The following is a 23,289-nucleotide window of genomic DNA, read 5'->3' on the forward strand; positions in this document are numbered from 1 at the left end:
AGGCAGAGACTGACTAGTAGAGATAGATGTATTGGAGGAATTATTTGTGCATAGAATTTGTAACTAGGTCAGAAAATTTTATATATATTTTATTGTGAGGTGAGTCATTTTCTGGTATGTGGAAATGTTTTTGTTAAAATGAACTCACCTCTTTCTGTCAACAACTTAATAGGAACATTTTCATGGGAAACAAACCTAGAATTTACTCTGAGCAGTCTCTCTGCTTATTAATTTAAGGTTCTGCCTGAACAGTTGAGTGCTTTTCCCTTTCCCTCACAGGATAAATTTTAAACTGCCTTACTGTAATTTACAAAGCCTGTATCAGGCCCCTGCTAAATTCCTTAGACTCTCTCCTTTGTACCCTTCCCACCTCCAACATAAACTGAACTTTGCATTCAGGCTGATTCTCCACAGGCAAGTTTCTTCTCTCCGACTTTGCACATTTTTATTTCCTCCCTGGAATATGCATCTCCTTAGCCTCCACTCCTCTTTGCTTCCATCCCCTGTTCACCTGGCCAGTTCTTGGCATCCTTCAGGTCCCTCTGAACAGCTATGTTCCTACTAAGGGCTAGGTGCCCTTTTATGTGCCCTCACATTACCCTGTGGCACACAGCACATGCCACTGTATATTCAGTCTGCTGAGCAGCAGCATTACCTGGGGAACTTTCAAAAATACAGTGGCCCAGGCCAGGCGCCCAGAGATTGATTCACTTCTCCTGGGGCGGGCCCAGGCATATTGGAAAAAGGGAAAGACACCAACTGCCTGAGAAATCCTGGTGCTTGGTGAGGAGGGAGAACCATGGTGCTGTCGTGATCACCAATTTTCTCATAAGAGGCCGTAACAGTTTGTGACCTGGTGAGAGCAGTTGTGTCTTGTACATTCTCAGTTCCTAGCCCGGTGCCTGGCATGTAGCGGGAGCTCAGATACTTTCTGATTGACGGTGTGAGGAGACTGAGCTAGAGGAGCCAGGACTATAACCATTGGCAAGTCCAGTTAGAGCTGCTCCTTCCTCAAAAGTTAAGGAACCACAGATCTTTGTGGATACATGCTTGGTATTAAAATAAAACTCTTCCTATTCTCTTCCCCACCCTCACCCCCTATCATGGGTTGCCTGAATAGAGGAAAACCACAGCATGGGACACTTGGGAAGTCTGGTTGATAAATTGATTAATCCTTTGGGATCTTCTGCTCTAGATAAACCTGTGATGTGGCTTTTTGTTTTTTTCTGTAGGTCAACTGAGAGAACAGCTCAGTTACCTTAAGGGTGATAACTTTTTTAGGTTTACTTGTTTCGATTGCTCAGAAGATGGCAAGGAGCAGTTTGAAAGGCTGAAGCTGACATGGCAGCAAGTGAGTAAAAAGCTCTTTTCAAGAATTCGTGTGGTTGGTCCCCAAACGAATTTGTTTAAATAAATATCTAGAGAACGATAAGTTTATATATGAATTTTTGAATTGTTGCTTTGAAAGGCAATTTTTATCTCACAAGGAAATTTATACATTGAATATGTGGCTAAAGGAGTTCTTGGTAAAAACACTTGTTGCTAATATAGTGAACTAGATTTGAGATTCTTGAAAATCTCACAAGATTTCATTTATATGTAATACCAAGCTCTGATTTTAATTGCAAATGAGATTCACATTTTTCTGGCAGCCATTTTTAGAACAGTAAAACCATTTTTAAAATCTAAAGATGACCACATTGGAAATGGATTTGGAAAAAGTAACGTAACTGATTGCAAAAATCAACATAGCCTAGCTTTTCTACATATAAGCTCAGTTTGAATATTTTTTGTAGAGAAGTTCGAATATTTTTTGTTTGATTAATACTTACATCTCCTTTTAACCTCCAAAACCAGCACTCTAATTCAAGCCAACTGTGGCCTGAACAATAGCTTTTTACTGCTTTCCAGTTGTATTAATATTTTTGTTTTGTTTTTGTATTTATATGTATACTAACAAGGCACCAGTGTGTATATAGTCTTTAAGTTCAAGAAACAAGTGAATTACACATAACTTGCTTGGTTTTTATGTTCATTCATTAAACATATACTGAGTACTATACTGAACCAGGCACCATTCTAGGTCTGGAGACCGCTGAGCTGAGCAAGACAGCAAAGGCCCCTGCCCCTAGGCCTGTGACATTCTAGATATTTATTCTAGACACTAAACAGAGAAATAAGATAATTTCCCAGAGCACTTTTGAAGGAAATAACCAGGTTACTGAGAAAGAGATTTTGGATGATACCATTTTAGTCCCTTATGATATTGCTTGTAAATTACAGTTGTTTTAGCAATCTTAGACTGTTGACACAATTATCAGTGCTTTATTAAGACATTTCCTGGTAGAGTCTGTTAGCAGTGAAGTCAGGAAGTCTTTTTTGCTTGTCTGAAAGTATATAGGTAGAAAATGAAGGGAAGTTCGTGTTGAGGGTATCACGTCATGAATATTATGACGGGGATATTTTTCATAAATTGTGCATGGGGTAGAGTGCCTAGCAGGGGCAGACCAATAGCAGTAAATAGCAGTAGATGATGCCGACGTGTATACACACAGGCAGATTTGCATTTGGCCTGCAAGTAACTTCTCATAAAAGCTGTAAAGTGGAAGAAGAGCAAATAATTGTAATTTGTTATTTTCAGCTCTTTTTTTTAAAATGAGCTGGCTTTTGATGGTATTACTCATAATATATAATACCGGCTCAATTTGCATATTTAATTCAGCTCCCATCACTTGAAAATTCTCTTTTCACTACCAAAAGACCTTGGTCGATAATGCCCTGGTAGGATGAAGTTTTTGCGGTGGCTGAGATCACACACACTGGATTCTTAGTAAACTACTGACCAGTGTTTCTCGTTGCATCTGAAAATGAGCCAGGCCCTCACTGAAGCCCAAAAAGAGAATCACTTGGTTTTGAATAGGCTCCATTGATGTCTCCAAATACTTAGCCCAGTGGAATGTGGGTTATCTGTCTTTTTAAATCTTAAACTTTGTATTTGTTGATTTACCACAGTAATAAGTAGAAATACTTGTAATACAAATAGTATTTTGTTTGTATTACAAAATAGAAATCAGCAAAGAAGTCTGGTCTCCTGACTGAAAGGCCCCCTCCTGTCACAGCCCCTTTCTGTGTCCTCTCGTCTCTGTTAGTGATTCTCATGAAGAACAGTTTGATATGTAGGGGAAGCTAACAAAAGTCTGGAGAAGACCTGGGAGTTGAAATTCATCTTGTTTTTACATTCTTGTCCCAGAGACTCATTCTCCTGTCTCCAGGTAAAGGTGCCATGGTCTGTGCTCACCAGTTTTCTAGGTGTTCTTCCAGACCTTCCTCAGGTGCCTCCTGGGGCTGTGCCAGCTCGGAGCTAGGCCCTGGGGAAACCTGGTCTTGCTTCTCATGGGCTCGGTCTGCTAGTGTGGTCGTGGCCATGTAGAGCAGAAAGCTAGAAGAATTCCACATTCCAGGAGAGAAGGAAAATCATGTCCTTCAAATATTGAGTATGTAAGTTGCCCAGTAAATATTGAGAGTAGAAAAAATTACTTTCAAATATATAGGTGAATATCTTTGACTTTTTAAACATAGTAAATGTTTCAAATATACAGAAAAGTATAGAAATAAAATAGACACTCTGTACCTACCCTAGAGATTAATAGTAAATACACGTTTCTGAGGAACTATAGTCATCTGAGAGTGGGGAGATGAAGCAGTTTCATTCTTTGGTTCTTACCAATAAACTGTTTAAAGAAAGGCTTTTGTTGGCTGATATAGACCTAATGCAGGAATAAGTGGAAGACATTTGAAAAATCTGTTCTTGGGATTAATTGTGGGGTAGACTGTCTGCAAGTAATAGAGGTTTAAGAGTGGGGAAGTAGAAATTTGGTTCATAGAAGCCTCAGAATTACTTTGGAGTGAGGTTGTCACAGGCCTTCCTGTGGAACCAATGGTGATTTAATGCTGGGAACACAGATGCTGATGGCACTGATTGCAGTTTACAAGACTCCTACAGCTGCAGGATGCTCCTTATAGAAAGAAGAGTTATTTAAGGAATATTTTCTTGAATTCTCCATCCTCTTTGCAGTTTCATTGGAAATGACGTTTTGACCCACTTGTATAGTTTTTGTCCATTTACCTGAGATTACATACATAAAATATCCATGTGTATATATGCAAAGAGAAATGTCTGAAGGGACATTTACCAAAAAGTCTTTCTTGATGGTGGGAATTCAAATGACTTTCACTTTCTTCTTTGCTGTTTTCAGTTTTATTGAAGATTTAAAAAGCGCATGTGTTGTTTTCTATTTTGGGAGATCCCCTCCCCATTTGGGGCCATGGATTCCTTGTGTGTAAAATAACAAGGTGGAACTAGATGAGGAGATTTCAGACTGAGCCGGGATGTCTCGGAACACTCAGTGGGTGGGGCACAGGCCTTTCAGCACCTTGCCCTTGTCTAACCTCGATTTCATTCTAAGCAAGCTTTCCACAGCTGAGGATGGCCACGTCACTGAGTAGATGGTTTCTAACATTATTTTCACCTCTGAAATTCTGAGTCTTTGGATTCTGCCCTCCATGAGCTTAGAAAGAAGAGTGTGTGTATATATATGTGTGTGTGTGTGTGTGTGTGTGTATATATGCAGGGGTATTTTTCAAAATATTTAATGAAGCATAGCATTAAAGCAGTCAAAAACTGCTGACTGGAGCAGGCCCCTGGAGTCCTCCTGCTGGGCCACTGCTTAACCCTTTATTTAGTGCTGGATTGTGCAGGGAAGGGGGTTTGGGGTGGGAGGGATCCTCAGGACAGTGGCTGCTTACAGCGGTAGTCTGTTGTTAGCCTTTGTTCAACCACACATCAGCCCTGCATGTGTAACATGTAAGAAACAATCATACATAACTTAGTAGATTAGTGATAGTCATATAATGAAATAAAAAATAGAAAGTAAACTGCTGTACTAGGAATATTCCAAGGTATTATCATGCCCTTGCTCTCTCTACTCAGAATATAAAACAACAAACTTCTTCCCCCTAAAGATTAACATCCCTCATCACACTGTTCTAGTCCTTATTTCCTTTGTGTTTCAGGTTGTCATGTTGGCAATGTACAACTTGTCTCTGGAAGGAAGTGGGCGCCAAGGTTACTTCAGGTGGAAAGAAGATATCTGTGCTTTTATTGAGAAACATTGGACTTTTTTACTAGGGAATAGGTAATGTGATTTTTAAAAATTTTATGTGAAGGAAGATGTGGTGTGATGTATATGAGATTTGAGATAACCTGATGTAGTCATTTTAGAGAACTATAATAACTTGTGACCATTACAAAGAATTTTTGCATTCCAGAAAAGTTACTTTTTTAAATATAAGAAATGGCTTATGAAAAATCAACACAAAAGTGAAAACTACTTCCAGAGGGAGCTGTTGATTTCTACAAAGCATGAAGTTTTTGAAGAGATTCTTAAAATGTTTAAAAATATATATATGGGGCTGTATAATAGTTGTATGAACTACTATTTCATTTGAGGAGAAAGGATTAATATATCCTTTCAAAGTCAATGATTTATAAGAGGTCAGAAGAGGAAAAAGAATAGCAGTTATTGATTATACCCATTTAAATTGGTCTTCATTATATAGAGCCTCATATTATTAGTATTTGCATCTTATTAACCCTGGAAGGTAGAAACTTTTATGCCTTTTGGTATTATTCACAGTGCTTAGCAAAGTGTGGGCACATTAATATGCACTGGTTTGTCATTAATTACTCTTACTCTAACGGTGCTTTGGTTTTGCTGCTGAGCTCTCCTCCTGGCTTCCTCAGATTTGGGGGTGCTGGTTGCCTCGACGTTGAGACCGTGTGTTTCGACAGTTCATGTGGATCTCACCAGATTTTTGTTAACTCTCAGGGATTAGTGAGTTTGGTCCTACCTTGGTGGATTTGGTTTGCGGTTCTGATTGTTAGTTACCATCTGAGGTCCTGTGTGGGAGGCATGACTGCGCAGGACTGGGTCAGTGGAGACCCAGGAAGCTTCTGGTCGCCTCAGAGCAGGTGTTCGTGCTCGTCCCCCCTCGGAACTCACCGCAGCCTCTGTTTCCTCAAGGAGGGAGAAGCTACAGCTTTGCTCCCGGTACTGAGAGCCCAGGGAGGGGAGGCAAAAGGACGGGCGACCTTCTGAAGGCTTGCTCTGCGGAAAAAACAGAATGGATTCAGTACATTTTTCCAAAAGGGGTTATTTTAGTTATTTAGTGATGCTAAGAAAGGAATTGACAGTATAACTGGTTCTTTTTCATAAAGAGAGGAAATCTGTTGTCTTAGTTTAATGATCTAGCACTATTTATGGAACTTAATATGCCCATTTATAAGGGACAAGAAAGGGAAAAACTGGTAAAATTAGAACTTGGAATGTTTTCATGATATTTGAGTGCTGCTCTGTTTAGTGGATTATCTCCTAGAAGAAATTGGATATAAATTGCCTGTTTTTAAGGATATTGCCAGATTTTAACAGAAGTGTTCAGTTGTTTCATTTGTTCATGTCTAAGACATGTTCTGAGAGACATCAGTTAAGGCTTTTTTTACTTCTTTTGAAAGGTATTAACTGCTTTCCAGCTTTTATGTAGTTTAACCACTAAACTGGTGAGTTTTAGCCATATTTTTGTTTCACCTGAATTACTGTTTACTTAATCTTGCTATTTAAATCAACATCCCCTCCCCTTTTTTTTTTAAGTACAATTTTTTTAAAAAAAGAAACTTCACACTGCCAAGTGGAAAACTGGTATCATTTACCATAAATAGAATATAACTGAAAATAAGTACACTAAAAATAAAACAGTTTTATTAAATTGTAGCCAGGGCCTATGTACTATCAATAGCAATCTGAGGTTTTTTCTTCTGGTTAAAAAGGGAGACTACAAGTATTAGTGAGATATTAAAGCAGTAAACTTTGTCTTTGATCTAACCAGAAGGGGTGAGAGAGAATTAAAAATCACTCTGTGATTCCTTATCACTCAGTTTCCTGTCTAAAATGATCTTAGCACTGCCCTTCACTTTGGGAACTCTGCTTTCGACATCAGTAATTGGAAAAATCACCCCAAACCACTCGCTTGAAGGTGAAACACTGGGAGTGTTTTGGAACAAACAGTCCAGTTTTTCTTTGTATGAACATAAACAAGACCATTACATGCAAAAGCAGCAGTCTGTAAAGAGCATTTAAATTTAAGTTCAGCTTTTTCCATAGCTACTAAAGATTCAAATTCTTCTATTGATAGGTTTTACTTTAAATTCTTAACAATGACAACCATTTCTCCTTTGTCAAAGATCTAGGAAAGAATATACTGGGTAATTAAGTTCTAAGTTTGAATACATTTTCTTTCAGATGTTTACAGATTTTTCTTTAATGTGTTATTAAAGTTTAAATGTGTAAAGGTTTATTTGGGACTAACCTAAATATCTTTATCTACCCAGTATAGAAACAAGGTAAAAAGTAAATGAAAATTTAATTACTACAGTTTATTTGCCATCATGTGGATGATCATTTAATCTGTTCTTACCATCCTGGCCTTGAAGGTATAATTTTGATTAATGAAGAGTAGTTCAAATCCTGTTTTCCCACAAAAAGTTGTCCAGCCACACCCTTGGTGTCTTCTCTAGAGCATGCTTTGGCATCTTTTGCAATATGGATAGGCTGAGAATTTTCCAAATCATCAAGATCTAATCCCTTTTTGCTTAATAGATCCTTCCTCAATTTGGGTCTAACTTCTCCCATTTTACTCTTAAGCAGCAAGTAGAAACCAGGCTGTTCCTTCAGCACTTCACTTGGAATTGTCAGCTAATATCCAAGTTCATTGCTTATAAACTCTGCTTCCCACCCAACAGTAGAACACAGTTCAGCCAAGTTTTCTGCCAATCTATAACAAGGATTGCCTTTCCTCCATTGTCCAAAAACATGTTCCTCATTCCCATCTGAGATGCTCTTGTTTCCAGAAACATTCTGTTCCTGACAATGTATGTGTTCTCTAAGATGACAGAACTTTTTCTATGGTTCTTCTCACTTATTTCTGACTCTTCATCAGCAGTGCTGTTCATGTCCACATTCCTGCCTGTGGTCTCTTCAAGGCTTTTCCTATCATGTGTCTCAGAATTCTTCCAGACTCTACCACTTGCCCAATTTCAAAGCCACTTCCACATTTTTAGGTATTTGCTTCAGTAGAACCCTCACTTCCCGGTACCAGAACCTGTATTACTTTCCTAGGGCTGCTAAAACTCTTCTTCCTGTAAGAATACCAGTCATCCTAATCTGGTATGACTTTATCTTAACTTGATTTCATCCGCAGAAACCCTATTTCCACACATGGTCACATTCTTAGGAACCTGGAGTTTGGACTTGAACTATCTTTTTTCAGGACACAATTCAATCCACTATATAAATTTTAGAAATTAAAACAGAAAATTTCAAGACTTTATTAATTCATTTTAAAAAATAAACCCATCTCATGTTAATATATTTTTTGAAAAAATGTATTTTCCAAAAAAAATTTCAGTAAGAACATGGTTATTGTTTCTATTTCTTGCAAATCTTTTAAATGCCTGGCTTATAGACAGTTGGATTCCCATTCCTGCTTTAGCATTCAGTCTGTTGGCTGTCACATATTATGCAGCCTCTGGGAAACTCCACAGCACACTTGTAAGAAAGTGAAAGTGAAAAAGGCAAATACCATCTTAGTATCACTGTGAAAATAATTTTGACCTTCTAGACATTGAGAATTGCTTGTGTAGGAGATCTTTAAGTAATTTTATTTCTGCTCAATTGGAGACATGGTGTTTCTCTTTTTTTTTCTTGGTATTTTTTAGAGTCTTGATAAGCAAATTAGAGGAAACCTTCCCTGGGCAGAATGACTTTGAAGTGATAGGTGGGAATTGTTTCTCTTTTGATCATAACCTTTGCACAAGAGAACAGGGGCTTGGGAAGGTTAGCAAAAGGTGGGAATGTGGGAGAAGTGCCCTGGGACCCAAAGGTTGGGGTGGAAGCTAATTGTCATTCTCCCCATCTCAGACAGTGCTGCACCTATTAGACCTATTAGAGTTTATTTCTATTATATTTTCAAGGTAGAATATAACAGTTGCCTTTAAAAGGATTTTTACATAAACTTGAATAGTTGGCATTTAACACATCATTTTGTTATTTTGTTACATGTGTCCTTATATAGTTACATTGAAATGCTTGCCTTTTTTTTTTTTTCTCCTAAGGTTCAACTCTGTGATTGTTGAGTATATCATGTGATGTTTATTATATTACCAACCCAGTATGTAAAGTCAGATAGGAACAGACTGAGGGATGCATCCACATCTTTGGCAAAATGAAGTATTTACCAGCACTAGTCAGTCACCTCCATCCCCAAAGGCCCAGTCTTGGAGTTAGGTTTGTTTGCTTTATTTTTTGAGAGCTGTGCTTACTAGTGTACATATAAAAGCAATTCAAATTTGTTAAAACTGATCTGTAGAACTCCATAATCGTGATGATCACGGTAAGAAGAATTTTGTTTGCTTTGTTTGGATCATTTTCATTTACTCTTTACAGCAGTTCTGTGAGGTAAATTCTTTTATCCCGATTTTATAGATGAAGAAATTGAGGCTGCCAGAAGGTGGTACAGCCAGGCAGTCAGACTCTAGAGCTTTTCTCTTGACTTTTAGGCTCTGTTCCCAGGAAAATTGGAAGTTCCTTAGCATATCATAGGCTACAAGTCATAGAGAGTCTACATAGAATATTTTCTATATAATGATTGAATTGAGAAGTCAGTAATTTTTGAATTCTTGGTCTCCTCAGAAAAAAGACTTCAACCTGGTGGAGCACTGTAGCGGGTTGCCTCAGTGTGGGAAGTCCTATGTACTTCCGCTCGGGTGCTCAGGAATTTGGAGAACCAGGATGGTGGAAACTTGTTCAAAACAAGCCCCCGACGATGAAACCTGAAGCAGAGAAGCTGTCTGCCTCTACTTTAAAAGTAAAAGGTACTGTTGGGAGAACATTAGTGTTTCAACTCCGTGAGCGTAGAAGACAGTCCTGCTTTTCTAGGCATGGCTCAGCGCTGTGTTTTGTGCTGCTTGCTTGGCAGTTTATCATTACACATTTTTTTTTTGGTGTGCTGTAAGTAAGTATTGTATAAAAGTGTTTTATTGTTTTCTAATGAGGACACCAGTTCTCTAAATTTCCTTTGATATGTGAAAGGTCTCTCTTCTCAATTTGACTGTTTTTAAACTTTTTATATGGAAAATTTTAAACATATAAAAAAGTGGGGAGAATAAAGTAATGATTGATTCCCATGTCCATTTCATCCCACTCTAACAGTTAACTCCTGACAATCTTTTTTTTTTTTTAATTTACACCCCTGGGAACTTTCCATCAACCTTCCATCTATCCCCACCCCCCTGAATTTTGTTTTTTTAAGATTTATTTTATTTATTTCGCCCCTCCCCCCCGCCCGTTGTCTGCTCTCTGTGTCCATTCCCTGTGTGTTCTTCTGTGTCTGCTGATACTCTCATTAGGTGGCTTCAGGAACCAACCCTGGGACCTTCCAGAGTGGGAGAGAGGCGAGTACTCTCTTGTGCCACTCAGCTCCCTTGTTCTGCTATGATTTCTTGTTTTCTTTCCTCTGTGTCTCTTGTGTCATCTTGCTGCACCAGCTCTCCGTGTTGGCCAGCACCGCTACACAGGGTGGCTTTCTCGCACGAGGTGGCATTTGCACGCAGGGCAGCACTCTTGTGTGGGGTGCATTCCTGCATGGGCCAGTTTGTCACATGGACCAGCTTGCCCCCACCAGGAGGCCCTGGGCACTGAACCCTGGACCTCCTATCTGGTGGACGGGAGCCCAGTTGGTTGAGGCACATCTGTTCCCTCCCCACCTCCCCGTATTATTTAAAAGCAAATCCCAGACATTAACATTTCATTCTTAAAAATTTCAGGATGAGTCTCTTAAGAGATAAAGACTTTTCTTTTTTACAACCCAACCATAATGCCATTTTCACACTTAAAAAAATAACAAAAAAATTATTATCATGTATTGATCTTTCTCTTATCTAAAAAGTTTTTAATGAGCTTTACATTTTCAAAAATATATTTGGAGAAAACCAGTACTGAAGGGTATGAAGTCAAGTTTTGCCACCACACCTGCCCCTGTGTACAGTTTCATGTCCCAGAACAACCATTGTTGTCTCTTGTGAATTTTTTTGGAAATTTTCTCTGCATATTTAAGCACATACACATGTTCTTATTTTCTTTTAAAAAGACAAATGGAATCATACTATAATTCTTTTCCTTTTTTTTTTTTCTTTTTTACTTACCAGTATACCTGGGGCATCTTGTAGATCTGCCTTATTTTCTTTTATTTCATTGTATTTAACCATACGTATGATAATTTACTAAACCATTTTCCTATTGATGGTCATTTTGGTTGTTTCTACTCTTTAGTGTTACTTTAAACAGTGCTACAGTTATACAAATTTGTGTACATGTGCAAATATGTTTGTAATAAATCTTTAGAAACAAAACTGCTGTGTCAAAGGCCATATACATTCACAATTTTATTTGATATGTCCAAATTGCCCTGCAAAAAATTGTAATAAGATTTATGCCCTACTAACAAGATAAGAGATTAAGAGTCTCATGCGCTACCAACTGAGCTAACCAGGTAGGCGCCTACCAACAAGATATGATAATGCCTATCTACCCATGCTCTTGCTGAACATTATCAAATTTTAATGTTTACCAATTCCAATAGGTGAAATATGGTACTTACTTAAATTTGCTATATAGTTTCTTTTTTCTTGTTAAGAGTTAAGAATTTTAATTTAGAGCATTCTTTGAACATCTTCTTCATCTACATCTTCTTTATGTAGAACATAGTACTAGGTTTAGAGTAATAAATTAGCAAAAGAAGCCTAGTTTAAAAATTTAGATGTTTTTTCTTTTCTAGCAGCCTCAAAACCAACTTTAGACCCCATCATTACTGTTGAGGGACTGAGGAAACGGGTGAGCCGGAATCCTGTGGAATCTGCCATGGAATTGAAAGAGAAAAGGTCTCGAACTCAGGAAGCAAAAGACATTAGAAGAGCCCAGAAGGAAGCGGCTGGCTTTCTCGACAGGAGCACTTCTTCTACCCCTGTAAAATTCATAAGCCGAGGCCGCAGGCCAGACATGATTCTTGAAAAAGGGGAAGTGATTGACTTCTCCTCCTTGAGCTCCTCCGATCGCACGCCGCTCACCAGCCCCTCTCCTTCTCCATCTCTGGACTTCTCTGCCCCTGGAACACCAGCCTCTCACTCAGCCACGCCCAGCTTGCTTTCAGAAGCAGATCTCATTCCTGATGTGATGCCACCCCAAGCCTTGTTTCATGGTAGGATTTATCTCTCCTGAGCCTTTTCTTGTAGGCATGGGCTGTAATTCTCACCTGGTGGGCCTGAGCCGCTCTGTGCCGCTTCTTTCCTCTGTCTTGATTACACTGTTCTATTCTCTGTACAGATGATGATGAGGTGGAAGGCGATGGAGTCATAGACCCAGGGATGGAGTATGTCCCACCCCCTGCTGGTGCAGCAGCTTCCGGGACAGTGGTTGGGGGCAGAAAGAAGGTCAGGGCCCCCGACCAGATAAAGCAGGAGGTGGAGAGTGAGGAGGAAAAACCCGACAGGATGGACATTGACAGTGAGGACTCGGATTCAAACACATCTTTGCAAGCAAGGCCTCGAGAAAAGAGGAAACCTCAACTGGAGAAGGACACGAAACCGAAAGGTCCCAAGTACACGCCCGTGAGCCTCTACGAGGAAAAGCTGCTCCTGAAGAGGCTGGAAGCTTGTCCCAGTGCTGTTGCTATGACGCCGGAAGCTCGGAGACTGAAGCGTAAACTGATTGTCAGACAAGCGAAAAGAGATCGGGGATTACCACTTTTTGACTTGGATCAGGTCGTTAATGCTGCTCTTCTGTTGGTTGACGGGATTTATGGAGCCAAAGACGGAGGCGTTTCCAGGCTTCCAGCCGGTCCAGCCACATACAGAACCACCTGCCAGGACTTCAGAATCCTCGACCGCTACCAGGTAAAGGTTGCCATGTGCTCTGGACTCCGGGGGCAGGGGCGGGGGTGGGGCAGGCAGTGCTGTGGAGTGGATAGCAGTTATGCTGTGACTTTTAAAATCCTGAGTAATTTTGGAAGACAGAAGAAAATGAGAGAGAAAGAAAAAAAGCTGGGCTTTATTCTTTGAAATTATTTGATATGGATACTCCTTAATATAGCCGAGGGATTTTTCCTCCTGCAGCATACAAGACATGACCTAGAAATTCCCTTTGTATCTCTCAGTGTCTGAGGGTAGCAGTGTATGGTTTGTGCCATTGTTTGACAGATCTGTTTAGAACATGCTGTGTACCAGTCACTGTGCCAGGGAGGGTCTGAAAATGTATAAATGTCTGTGTGGCTAGGAGATAGCATGTGGAAACAGCAGCCTCGTGATCAGTGGGCGCCAGCATTGCTCAGTGGAACCCACATTCTGAGTTACTCCTGGGAACAGTTAGTTATTAATACATTCAGAACTTCGAGACTGCCCTCCCACCAGCAGGAATGAGCAGTCTCATTTCTCCATATCTTTGCTAGCCTTTAGGTTTTGCTAACCTGTTGGGCATAGAGTGAAATCCTGCTTTTTATTTTGAGCATTTCTTTGATAACAGGCTAGGTTAAACATTTCTCCAACTGTGAATTGCCTATTTGGATTCTTTGCACGTTTTTCTATTTTCTTCTTCTCTGGAAGCTGGTAGGTTCTTCTCATTACTGCCAGTGTTCTGGTATTATTCAATGATGTACACGTGTGGGGATTTTTCTCTTTCATAGTGCTGGGCATTTCGTGTGTGTGCCTTTGCAGTTTGGAAATTTTCCTTCTTGAATTCTGGGAAGGGTTCTTGATTTCCTGTTTCCCATTTCTTCTGCTCTCTTGTTTTAAAAACACCCATATTATTTGGATGTTGTACCCTATAGACAAGAGGTTGGCAGTCTTTTTCTGTGAGGGGCAGATAGAAAATATTTTCAGCTTTGTGGGCTGCAGAGTCTCTCTCACAACCACTCAACTTTGTGGAGATCTTGGGAAAGCAGCCATTGACATATGTAATGAATGGGTGTGCCTCCATTGCATTAAAACTTTACTCAAACAGGCAATGGGCTGGATGTGGAGTGTGGGCTATATTTTACTTATCTCTGATCTATTTGGATCCTCTTCATTTTCTTTTTTTCCCCCACTCCTTTCTATCTTTCCTTCCCTGGGAAGTGTTACCTGCCTGCCTGTGTTCTAGGAGCGAATGGGTGGGGCCAGGAGCCTCCTGCTCGTTGTGTCCACTTCCACTCTCACAGCTTCCTCGCCTTGACTTGTGTTTGGATTTCCTGCATCCGGAATCTCTCCCTTGAGCCCTCCAGAGAATCCAGTCGTCTGCCACCGGCCTAGGTCATTTGCTGGGTGTGGCTGGAGGCGGAACCCCTTCCCTGAGGCCTCACCCTCCGCAGTCTTCCTGCCCACTCTCTACTGCAGCTTACCGCAGGCCTCCCCTGGCTGCACTTGCCTGAGGCCCAGTTTTGTAAATCACCGTCTTCCTGGCCTTTTTCCTTTTTTTTTCTTTGTTCTTTTTTTCTTGTATTTTATCTTTTTAATTGTGATACATGCTGTACATATAGAAGAATGCCTAGAACGTATGGGTAAGGTGAAGAGATTTGTAGAATAAATACCCACGTACCTGTCTCTTGGGTGAGAAATAAGTGTTACAGTCACCGTAGAAGACCCCAGGTGCACCTCCCAGTCCCCGCCAGGGAGCCGCTCTTTGACTGTAGTGTTAATCATTCCTCTGCTTTTTAAAGTGGATACACTTTTTAGTATCCAAAAAACTGCTTGGCCAGCACACCCCTGGCTGTGTAAGAAAAGGGCTGTAGTTCTTGTTTGATGATGATGACTTCCAGGAGAAGGTAAGCTGAACAGTCTTTGTAGATCATGTTCTGACTTCATTTTCTGTGAGCCCCTCCTGAGGAGGTCTGGTCCAGGTCATTATGGTGCCCCTGGACCAAAATGGCTTGTCCCAGGCGGAACAGCAGGCAGGGCTGGCTGAGATGCCAGGGAATGGGGCAACAACATGGGCAGAAGGAGTGGGGTCCTCGGTATTTCTTGCCACTGGGCTGCCAGGGCCTACCCCAGCTTGTGGGACAGGCTCAGAGCAGTTATTTGTGGGGTGAATGTCCTCCAGGGGGCAGCTTGGAGAGAGGACAGGGGTCACCCACTAAATAATGGGGCCTGGAAGTTTCAAACTACAGAGTGTGAAAAGCAGCAGCAGGAAGGGCCGTTTGGAGAAACCCAGGAAGCTTCTTATCACCCAAGCCAGGTGGAGATGCAGGCCTCGCTAGTAAATCAAGTGGTGTGAAAGGGCCAGTGAAGCTGGGGGGGCTCTATCATCCTTACTAGTTATGTTATGCCCAGGACATGGCTAGCTGGGTTATTCACTCAAAAGGTGAATTACGACTAAGCCAGGCAGGATGACGAGGCACCAAATATAATTTCTTTTATGCCATTACAGAGTCCCTTCCTGAGGACCTGCTTTAGGTCTTTCCTCTTGAACTAATCAGACCCCAGGGAAGAGACTTCAGTCTCAGAATCTGCTTGTCAAGTGGGGCAAGAGAGATCTTAGCATTCAGCTCCTCAGGTGCTCGCCCTGACTCCATCTGAGCTGCCCAATCCAGAAACCTCTGTTACCTTCTCTAGGAACTGAGCCTCCAGGTCCCAGCTGGGAGAGCGCCATCGCCTGGCAGCATGGAATTGAGGGATCCGAAGGATCTTACTATCCACTTGTCTTTTTAACCTGGTCTTTGTATTACTGCTCCATTTATTTCTACTTCCAGAGGAATCTGGTGCTGTCACCTGGGTTTTAGGGGGGTCCTGCGGTATAAATTCAGTTTGGTTCTCACCTTACTCAATGCCAGTTTAGGATTTTGGCTTTACAATTACCAGCAATTACTATATACTTCCTGGATGCTGTTGTTTCTTCTCCTGATCTTTCTGTTCTTGTATGCTTGTTTTTGTTGTTGTTGTTGTTATTTTAAAATTAAGTCTGTTTCTTTATTTTTAATGGGGTTTTGAGGGGGAGTGTAAAATTGGATCCTTGCATTTAATCCTCCATCTTAACTTGGAATTCTAGTGTCTTCTCCCCCCCCCCCCCCCCCCATTGTCTGTTCTCTGTGTTACTGTGTGTCTGTTGTATTCTCATTAGGCGGCTTTGGGAACCCACCCTGGGACCTTCCGGAGTGGGAGATCATTCTCTTGCTCCACCTCACCTCCCTAGTTGCTGTGTCTCATATCGTCTCTTCTCTGTTTCTCTTTTTTGTTGCGTCATCTTGCTGCGTCATCTCTCCATGTGGGTGGCACCACTGCTGGGCAGACTGCACTCCTGCACAGGGCTGCACTCCTTGCACGGTTGGTACCCCTGTGTGGGGCAGCACTCGGGGCCAGTTTCCCACACGGGCCAGGAGGCCCTGGATATTGAACCCTGGATCTCCTATATGGTGGGCAGAAGTTCTATCAGCTGAGCCACATCCACGTCCCTCTAGTATCATTTTAATGCAGTTACAGAGGGGAGCATTTGTAAATGCATTTGTTCAATGCATAATCTTATCTTTTTTTTTTTTTTAAAGATTCATTTATTTTCCCCCCTTCCCCTCCTCCTGTCCTGCTGTTTTTGCTGTCTGTGTTGTCTTCTCTTCTCATTTTCTTTCCTCTAGGATTCACTGGGATTGGATCCTGGAGACCTCTGATGGGGAGAGAGGTTCCTTGTCAATTGCGCCATCTCAGTTCCTGGTTTCTACTGGCTTCACCTTGACTCTCCCCTTGTCTCTCTTTTTGATGCATTATCATCTTGCTGTGTGACTCACTTGTCAAGGCACTTCTGCTCACCACGCTGGCCCTCACACAGGCACTGGGTCACCGTGCAGGCACACTTTCTCTTCTTTTTCACCAGGAGGCCCCAGGGATCGAACCCAGGTCCTCCCTCTCTTTTGTCATATCATCATCTTGCTGCGTGATTCATTTGTACAGGCACTGGCTCACCACACGGGCAGTGGCTCGCCACACAGTCACTCAGCTTGCTGCGCAGGCACTGGCTCACCATGGAGCACTCACGTGGGTGCTTGGCTCGCTGTGTGTACACTCAGTTCACCATGTGGGCATTCAGCTTGCCACGTGGGCACTCGGCTCACCACACAGGCACGCTTTCTCTTCTTTTTCACCAGGAGGCTCAGGAATTGAACCTGGGTCTTCCCATATGATAGGCAGAAGTCTTATCACTTGAGCCACATCTGCTTCCCTCATGACTTTTTTTTTTTTAAAGATTTATTTATTTCTCTCCCCATCCTCCCCCCACTCCGGTTGTCTGCTCTCTGTGTCTATTTGCTGTGTCGTCTTCTTTGTCCACTTCTATTGTTGTCAGTGGTACGGGAATCTGTGTTTTTTGTTGCATCATCTCGTTGTGTCAGCTCTCTGTGTGTATGGCATCATTCCTGGGCAGGCTGCACTTTCTTTCGCACTGGGTGGCTCTCCTTACGGGGCGCACTCCTTGCGCGTGGGGCTCCCCTGGCACAGCACTCCTTGCACACATCAGCACTGCACGTGGGCCAGCTCCACACGGATCAAGGAGGCCCAGGGTTTGAACCGCGGACCTCCCATGTGGTAGACGGACACCCTAACCACTGGGCCAAGTCCACTGCCATGACTTTTGAAATAATGTGATTTTACTGAGCATTTTGTAATTTTTCTCATTTCCTATTTAACCCAAGAATTCTTTATTGATTTTTTTTTTTTTTAAGATTTCAAACACAAGAATTTAAAGATTTTCCTAACTGATCTGATTATTTCTACTTTAATTGAGTTGTGGTCAGAGCCTTTATGTAAAATGTTGATTCTTCACTATAAAGGTAGCTCAAGCCATTGGGTGCCTCCCTCCCACATGGGTAGTCCCAGGTTCAGTTCCCACTGCCTCTTACAAAAGAAGATAAGCAGGCAATGAACAGACACAGAGCAGACATCGAGCGCCGACAACAGGGGCATGGGGAGGGAAATATAAATAAAAATCTTAAAAATAAAAAGTTATACATTCTTTTTAATAGGCTTTTTAGAGCAGTTTGGTGTTTACAGAAAAATTGAGCAGAAAGTGCAGAATTCCCATATACTCCCCCTTCCCTCCTTACACACATATGTTCTTTTTTCTTATGGTAACCTATATATAAAACAAAGTCTCCCATTTTAACGTTTTAAAATGTATACTAGTGATATTAATTAGACTTACAATGTTCTTTTTCATGACCCTTCAATTGTGAAGTTAGGTCTCTGATTTGAGATCTTTTAAAATGAAGGTGTTTAGAGCTATAAATTTCCTTCTCAGCAGTCTTTGCTGCATCCCATGATTTTGGTGTGTTATAATTTCATTTTCATTCACCTTGAGATAGTTATTTAATTTCACTTGAGATTTCTTCATTGACCCATTTGTTGTTTAAGATTGTGTTATTTATTTATTTATTTTTAAAGATTTATTTATTTAATTTCCCCCCCTCCCCCAGTTGTCTGTTCTCGGTGTCTATTTGCTGCGTCTTGTTTCTTTGTCCGCTTCTGTTGTCATCAGCGGCACAAGAAGTGTGGGCGGCGCCATTCCTGGGCAAGCTGCACTTTCTTTTCACGCTGGGCGGCTCTCCTCACGGGCGCACTCCTTGCGCATGGGGCTCCCCTATGTGGGGGACACCCCTGGGTGGCAGGGCACTCCTTGTGCGCATCAGCACTGCGCATGGGCCAGCTCCACATGGGTCAAGGAGGCCCGGGGTTTGAACCGCGGACCTCCCATGTGGTAGACGGATGCCCTAACCACTGGGCCAAGTCCGTTTTCCCAAGATTGTGTTATTTAATTTCCACATATTTGTGAAATTTCTGGCTCTCTGTTACTGATTTCTAGCTTCATTCCATTGTGGTCAGAGAAGACACATTGTATAATGTGAATATTTTAAAATTTATTGAGACTTGTTTTGTGACATATAATTATGGTCTATTGTGAAAATGACCAAAAAACATAATAAAATAGTGCTGACATTTATAATTACTCATGTGGTTACCTTTACTTGAGATTTTTATTTTTTTGTGTGCTTCTGTCTACTGTCTAATGCCCTTCCTTTCTGTCTGAATAACTCCCTTTTGCTTTTTCTTGTAGGACAGGTCTAGTGGTGACAAAATTCCTCAGCTTTTGTTTATTTTGGAATGTCTTAATTTTGCTCTCATTTTTCAAAGATAGACTCACCAGATATAAAATTCTTTGTTGGCAGTTTACTTTCAGCATTTGCAATATTTTGCCCTAGTACCTTCTGGCCTTCATGGTTTCTGATGAGAAATTGGCACTTAATCTTATTGGGACTCCCTTCTACATAACACATTGCTTTTCTCTTGTAGCTTTCAGTACTCTTGTCTTTGATTCTTTTGACTGTTTGACTGTTACATGTCTGGATATGGTTCTCTTTGAGTTTATGCTTTGGGGTTTGTTCATTCCCACTATATATATAAATTTATATTCATGGGTTTTTGTTGTTGTTGTTGTTGTTGTTGTTAAGTTTGGGAAGTTTTCTGCCATTATTTCTTTGAATGTTCCTTCTGCCCCTTTCTTTCTTCTTCTGGAAACCCATAAGTGTACATACTAGTATGCTTGATGGTGTCCCACAGATCTCTTAGGCTCTGTTAGCTTTTCTTTTTTTTTTTTTTTCATTCTTTTTCTTTCTGCTCTTCACCCTGAATCATTTCGATTGTCTTGTCTTCAGGTTCACTGATTCTTTCTTCTGCCAGCTCCAATCTGCTGTTGAAACCCTTTAGAGAGTTTCATTTCAGTTATTGTGCTTTTCATTTCCAGTGTTTCTGTTTGGTTCCTTTTTCAAATTTCTGTCCTTTTATTAAAATTCTTTTATTGTTCATTGATCATTTTCCTGATATCCTTTAATTTTTTCCCCATGTTTTCATTTATCTCTGTGAGCACTTTGATGATTCATTTTTTAAAGCCTTTGTTAGGTCCAAAGTCTGCTTTTGTTTTTTTAAGTTTTATTTCATTTCTTTATTTCTCCCTCATTCCCCCATTGTTGTTTGCACTCGCTGTCTGCTCTCTGTGTCTGTTCATTGTGTGCTCTCTGTGTCTGCTCATCTTCTTTTTAGGAGGCATTGGGAACCAAACTTGGGACCTCCCATGTAGGAAGGCACTTGAGCCATATCTGCTCACTGCTTGTTGTGTCTCTCGTTGTGTCTCTTCATTGTGTCTTCTTGTTTCATCATCTGGTTGCGCCAGCTTGCCGTGCCAGCCTGTGACATTAACTCGCTGTCTTGCTTTTCTTCTTTTGAAGGCACTGGGAACCGAAGCCTCCAAAAGGACTTTCCTTCTGGTAGGCAGGTGCCCAACTGATTGAACCACATCCTCTTCCCATCTGGTCTTCTTCATTGATGATTTATGAGTTTTTATATTATTCCTTTGGGTGGGCCATCTCTTCTTGCTTTTCTTTCTGTTTTGTAACCTTTTTTTGCACCCCGTACATTTTAATATTTTAATTTTTTAATGTTTTAACTCTAGGGTTTAGTCCCTGAGCTGTTCTCTTAATTTTTATACAGCTAGTGATATGACAGATTTCCTTGAATGTCAGGAGCTAACAAAAATCAACCAACCAACACCAAAAAACACCTTTCATTGTCTTTGTAAGTTAATTCTCTGTTGGCTGGTGCTGTCTTTCAGAGTTTAGCCCTCCTGTTGAGAAGATCAGCCCGAGGCGAATCTGAAATGTAGGATCTTCTGTCTCTTTTGAGCCTGTGTCTTTTCCATGGCTTTTGCTTGCTCGTGGCCCTAGGAATCCCCCTCATTTACAGACATCTGAATGTCCCTCTACTCCCTGTGACATAGACCTTCCACCATACCCTGGTATTCTGTTGTGTGTCTTAAAGCAGGTGATCCTTTGTCCCAGGCTTCTTTGACTTAATGCTTCAGCTGTCCACAAGCCCTTCTCTCTGCAGGGCAAATTCTGGGAATTTGAGCAAAAGACAAATTTCCCAGTTCAGTCTTTCACGGTTCCACCAGATAGCTTGGCAGGGACATACAGACACTCCCATTTGAGCATAGGGGTTACTCCTCTCCCTCTGGAAGAGGGCCAGGGCCCACATTCAGAGTGCAGACGGCCACCACACCGGACCGGACAGTGGTGGAGGAGCAGCCAGCAAGGCCCCACAAGCATCTCCCATTTTTGAATTGTGTTCTTGACTTGACACTCACCCGATTACTCTGTTTTCCAGACTTTTGAGGTAGATAATTCTGCTAGTTTTTGCTAGTTGATCATTGATTCTGCAGGGAGCTGCTCCCTGGAATGTCCTACACCTTCATCTTGGTCTACCAGACATGTACAGCATCATTCTTTTTTTAAACATTACCCTCCCACCTTTTTTTTCCCTCTCCTTTTGAACTCCTGATGTGTGGATGTTGACACCATTACTTACATCATTTTCTTTGCTTTTTTGAAGAGATTCTTGCCTTGTCCCTAACATCATTTTTGAGTGCTTTATTTCAGTGATCAAGTTTTCAATATTTGGTATCTCTAATGGGTTCTTCTTCATAACTACTCATTCCTGTTTTCAGAATCCCTCATTACTTTGGAGTCTTTTTTTTTTTTTTTGGTAACCTCTTTATTGAGGTATAATTCATATGCCATACAATTTTCCCATTTAAAGGGTATACTTCATTGGTTTTTAGTATATTCACAGTTATGTAACTCTTACCACAATCAATTTTAGAAATCATTTCCCCTAAAAGAAACTCGGAACCCTTTAATTATCACCACTAACTCCCCTATCTCTTCACTAATCTACTTTTTGTCTCTATTGGACATTTTATATTAATGGAATCATACACTATATATGACCTTTTGTGGCTGGCTTCTTAGACATAGCGTAATGTTTTCATGGTTCATTCGTGTTGTAGGATGTTGGTACTTTATTATTCCTTTTTAGTGCTGAATAATATTCCATTGTATACATTTTTACTTATCCACTCTTTAGTTGATCGACATATGGATTGTTTCCACCTTTTTGGCTATATGAATAATGTTGTTATGAACATTCGTGTACAGATTTTTGTGTAAACATGTTTTCATTTCTTTTGGGCAAAAACCTAGGAGTGGAATTGCTGAGTCAAGCGGTAACACTGTGTATATTTCTTTTGAGGACAGCCACACTTTTTCCAAAGTGGCTGTGCCATTTTCTGTCCCACCAGGGAACATAAGGGCTCAGATTTCTTCACATCCTCATCAGTACTTCTTATCTCTTGATTATGGCCAAACTAGTGGGTGTGAAATGCTATCTCATTGTGGTTTTGATTTGCGTTTCTCTGATGACTTTTTGTGCTTTTTAAAAATTCTTGTCTGTCTGGTAAATTTTGCCTTTTCTGTACAGCCTTGTTTGTTAGCCTTTTATTTTCTTGCATCCCTTACTTGTGGGTCTTGTTTGTTTTTCCTGTGATCTCATATTCCTGTGGTCTGTCAGCTGTGTTTGCTGGCAGTACAGACCTGGGGGAGAGGCAAAAGTCTGGGTCCTAGTTGTGACTCTCTTGGTAATTTTAGTAAAGTCCAAGGCTCTTGGCTCAACTACTTCCCAACCTTTTCCCACAATTAGGCAACCTTTCAGGGAACCGTCCATGACCTCTGACCGAGATGCTGCTGTTCGCCTCACTCTGCTGTTACTGTCTGGGTTTATGGAGTGCTCGGGGCCTGTCCAGAGTGGTGTCTACCCTCCAACTCAGGAAGGCTCTGGGGCTCCTGAGCAGATGCTTGGCTGTCCAAGTCGACGGGCAGTGATCTCCCCAGAGTAGAGCTGGGGAGAGGAAGTGGCTTGACCAGAAGCTTCTCCCCATCCCTGTCTTGGAGGCAGAACTATTATCTGGCCTGGGCTACTCTTGGATGCCTCACTGCTACTCAGCCCCTTGCAGTCATTTGGGGCTCTCACAGCCTTTGTGTTGTTCATTATCCCCCTCACTTCTGTGGTATCTCCTAGTTGGGTTTGGGGATGGGAACCAGTAGCCCACCTAGTTCTCCATTTTGTTTAGACTAGAAGTTTAAAAAAATTCATTTAACATTTTCCAAACTTATTGGACTTTGGGGCTTTTTTCGCCAGCCATTTAGTCCTTCAACACATTAAGTAAGGGAAGCAGATTTGGGCCAGTGGTTAGGGCGTCCGTCTACCACATGGGAGTTCCGCAGTTC

General features: G+C 41.3%; 1 protein-coding gene across 7 annotated transcripts in view; it reads left to right on the top strand.

The window, feature by feature from the left end:
* The window catches only part of KAT14 (lysine acetyltransferase 14), a 37,140-nt gene that overhangs the window by 4,682 nt on the left and 9,169 nt on the right, over positions 1 to 23,289 (top strand). For 6 of the 7 annotated variants that reach the window (XM_058287607.2, XM_004472387.5, XM_071211566.1 and 3 more), the window contains 5 exons: positions 1,233 to 1,351; positions 5,074 to 5,195; positions 9,804 to 9,985; positions 11,947 to 12,366; positions 12,492 to 13,060. In XM_058287607.2, coding sequence (XP_058143590.1) covers positions 1,233 to 1,351; positions 5,074 to 5,195; positions 9,804 to 9,985; positions 11,947 to 12,366; positions 12,492 to 13,060 — 1,412 coding nt within the window. The remainder of the gene's footprint in view (positions 1 to 1,232; positions 1,352 to 5,073; positions 5,196 to 9,803; positions 9,986 to 11,946; positions 12,367 to 12,491; positions 13,061 to 23,289) is intronic. The other variant, XM_071211569.1, reaches the window with a different exon arrangement.

This window comes from Dasypus novemcinctus, chromosome 24 (assembly GCF_030445035.2).
Source record: "Dasypus novemcinctus isolate mDasNov1 chromosome 24, mDasNov1.1.hap2, whole genome shotgun sequence".
NCBI classification, from domain to species: domain Eukaryota; kingdom Metazoa; phylum Chordata; class Mammalia; order Cingulata; family Dasypodidae; genus Dasypus; species Dasypus novemcinctus.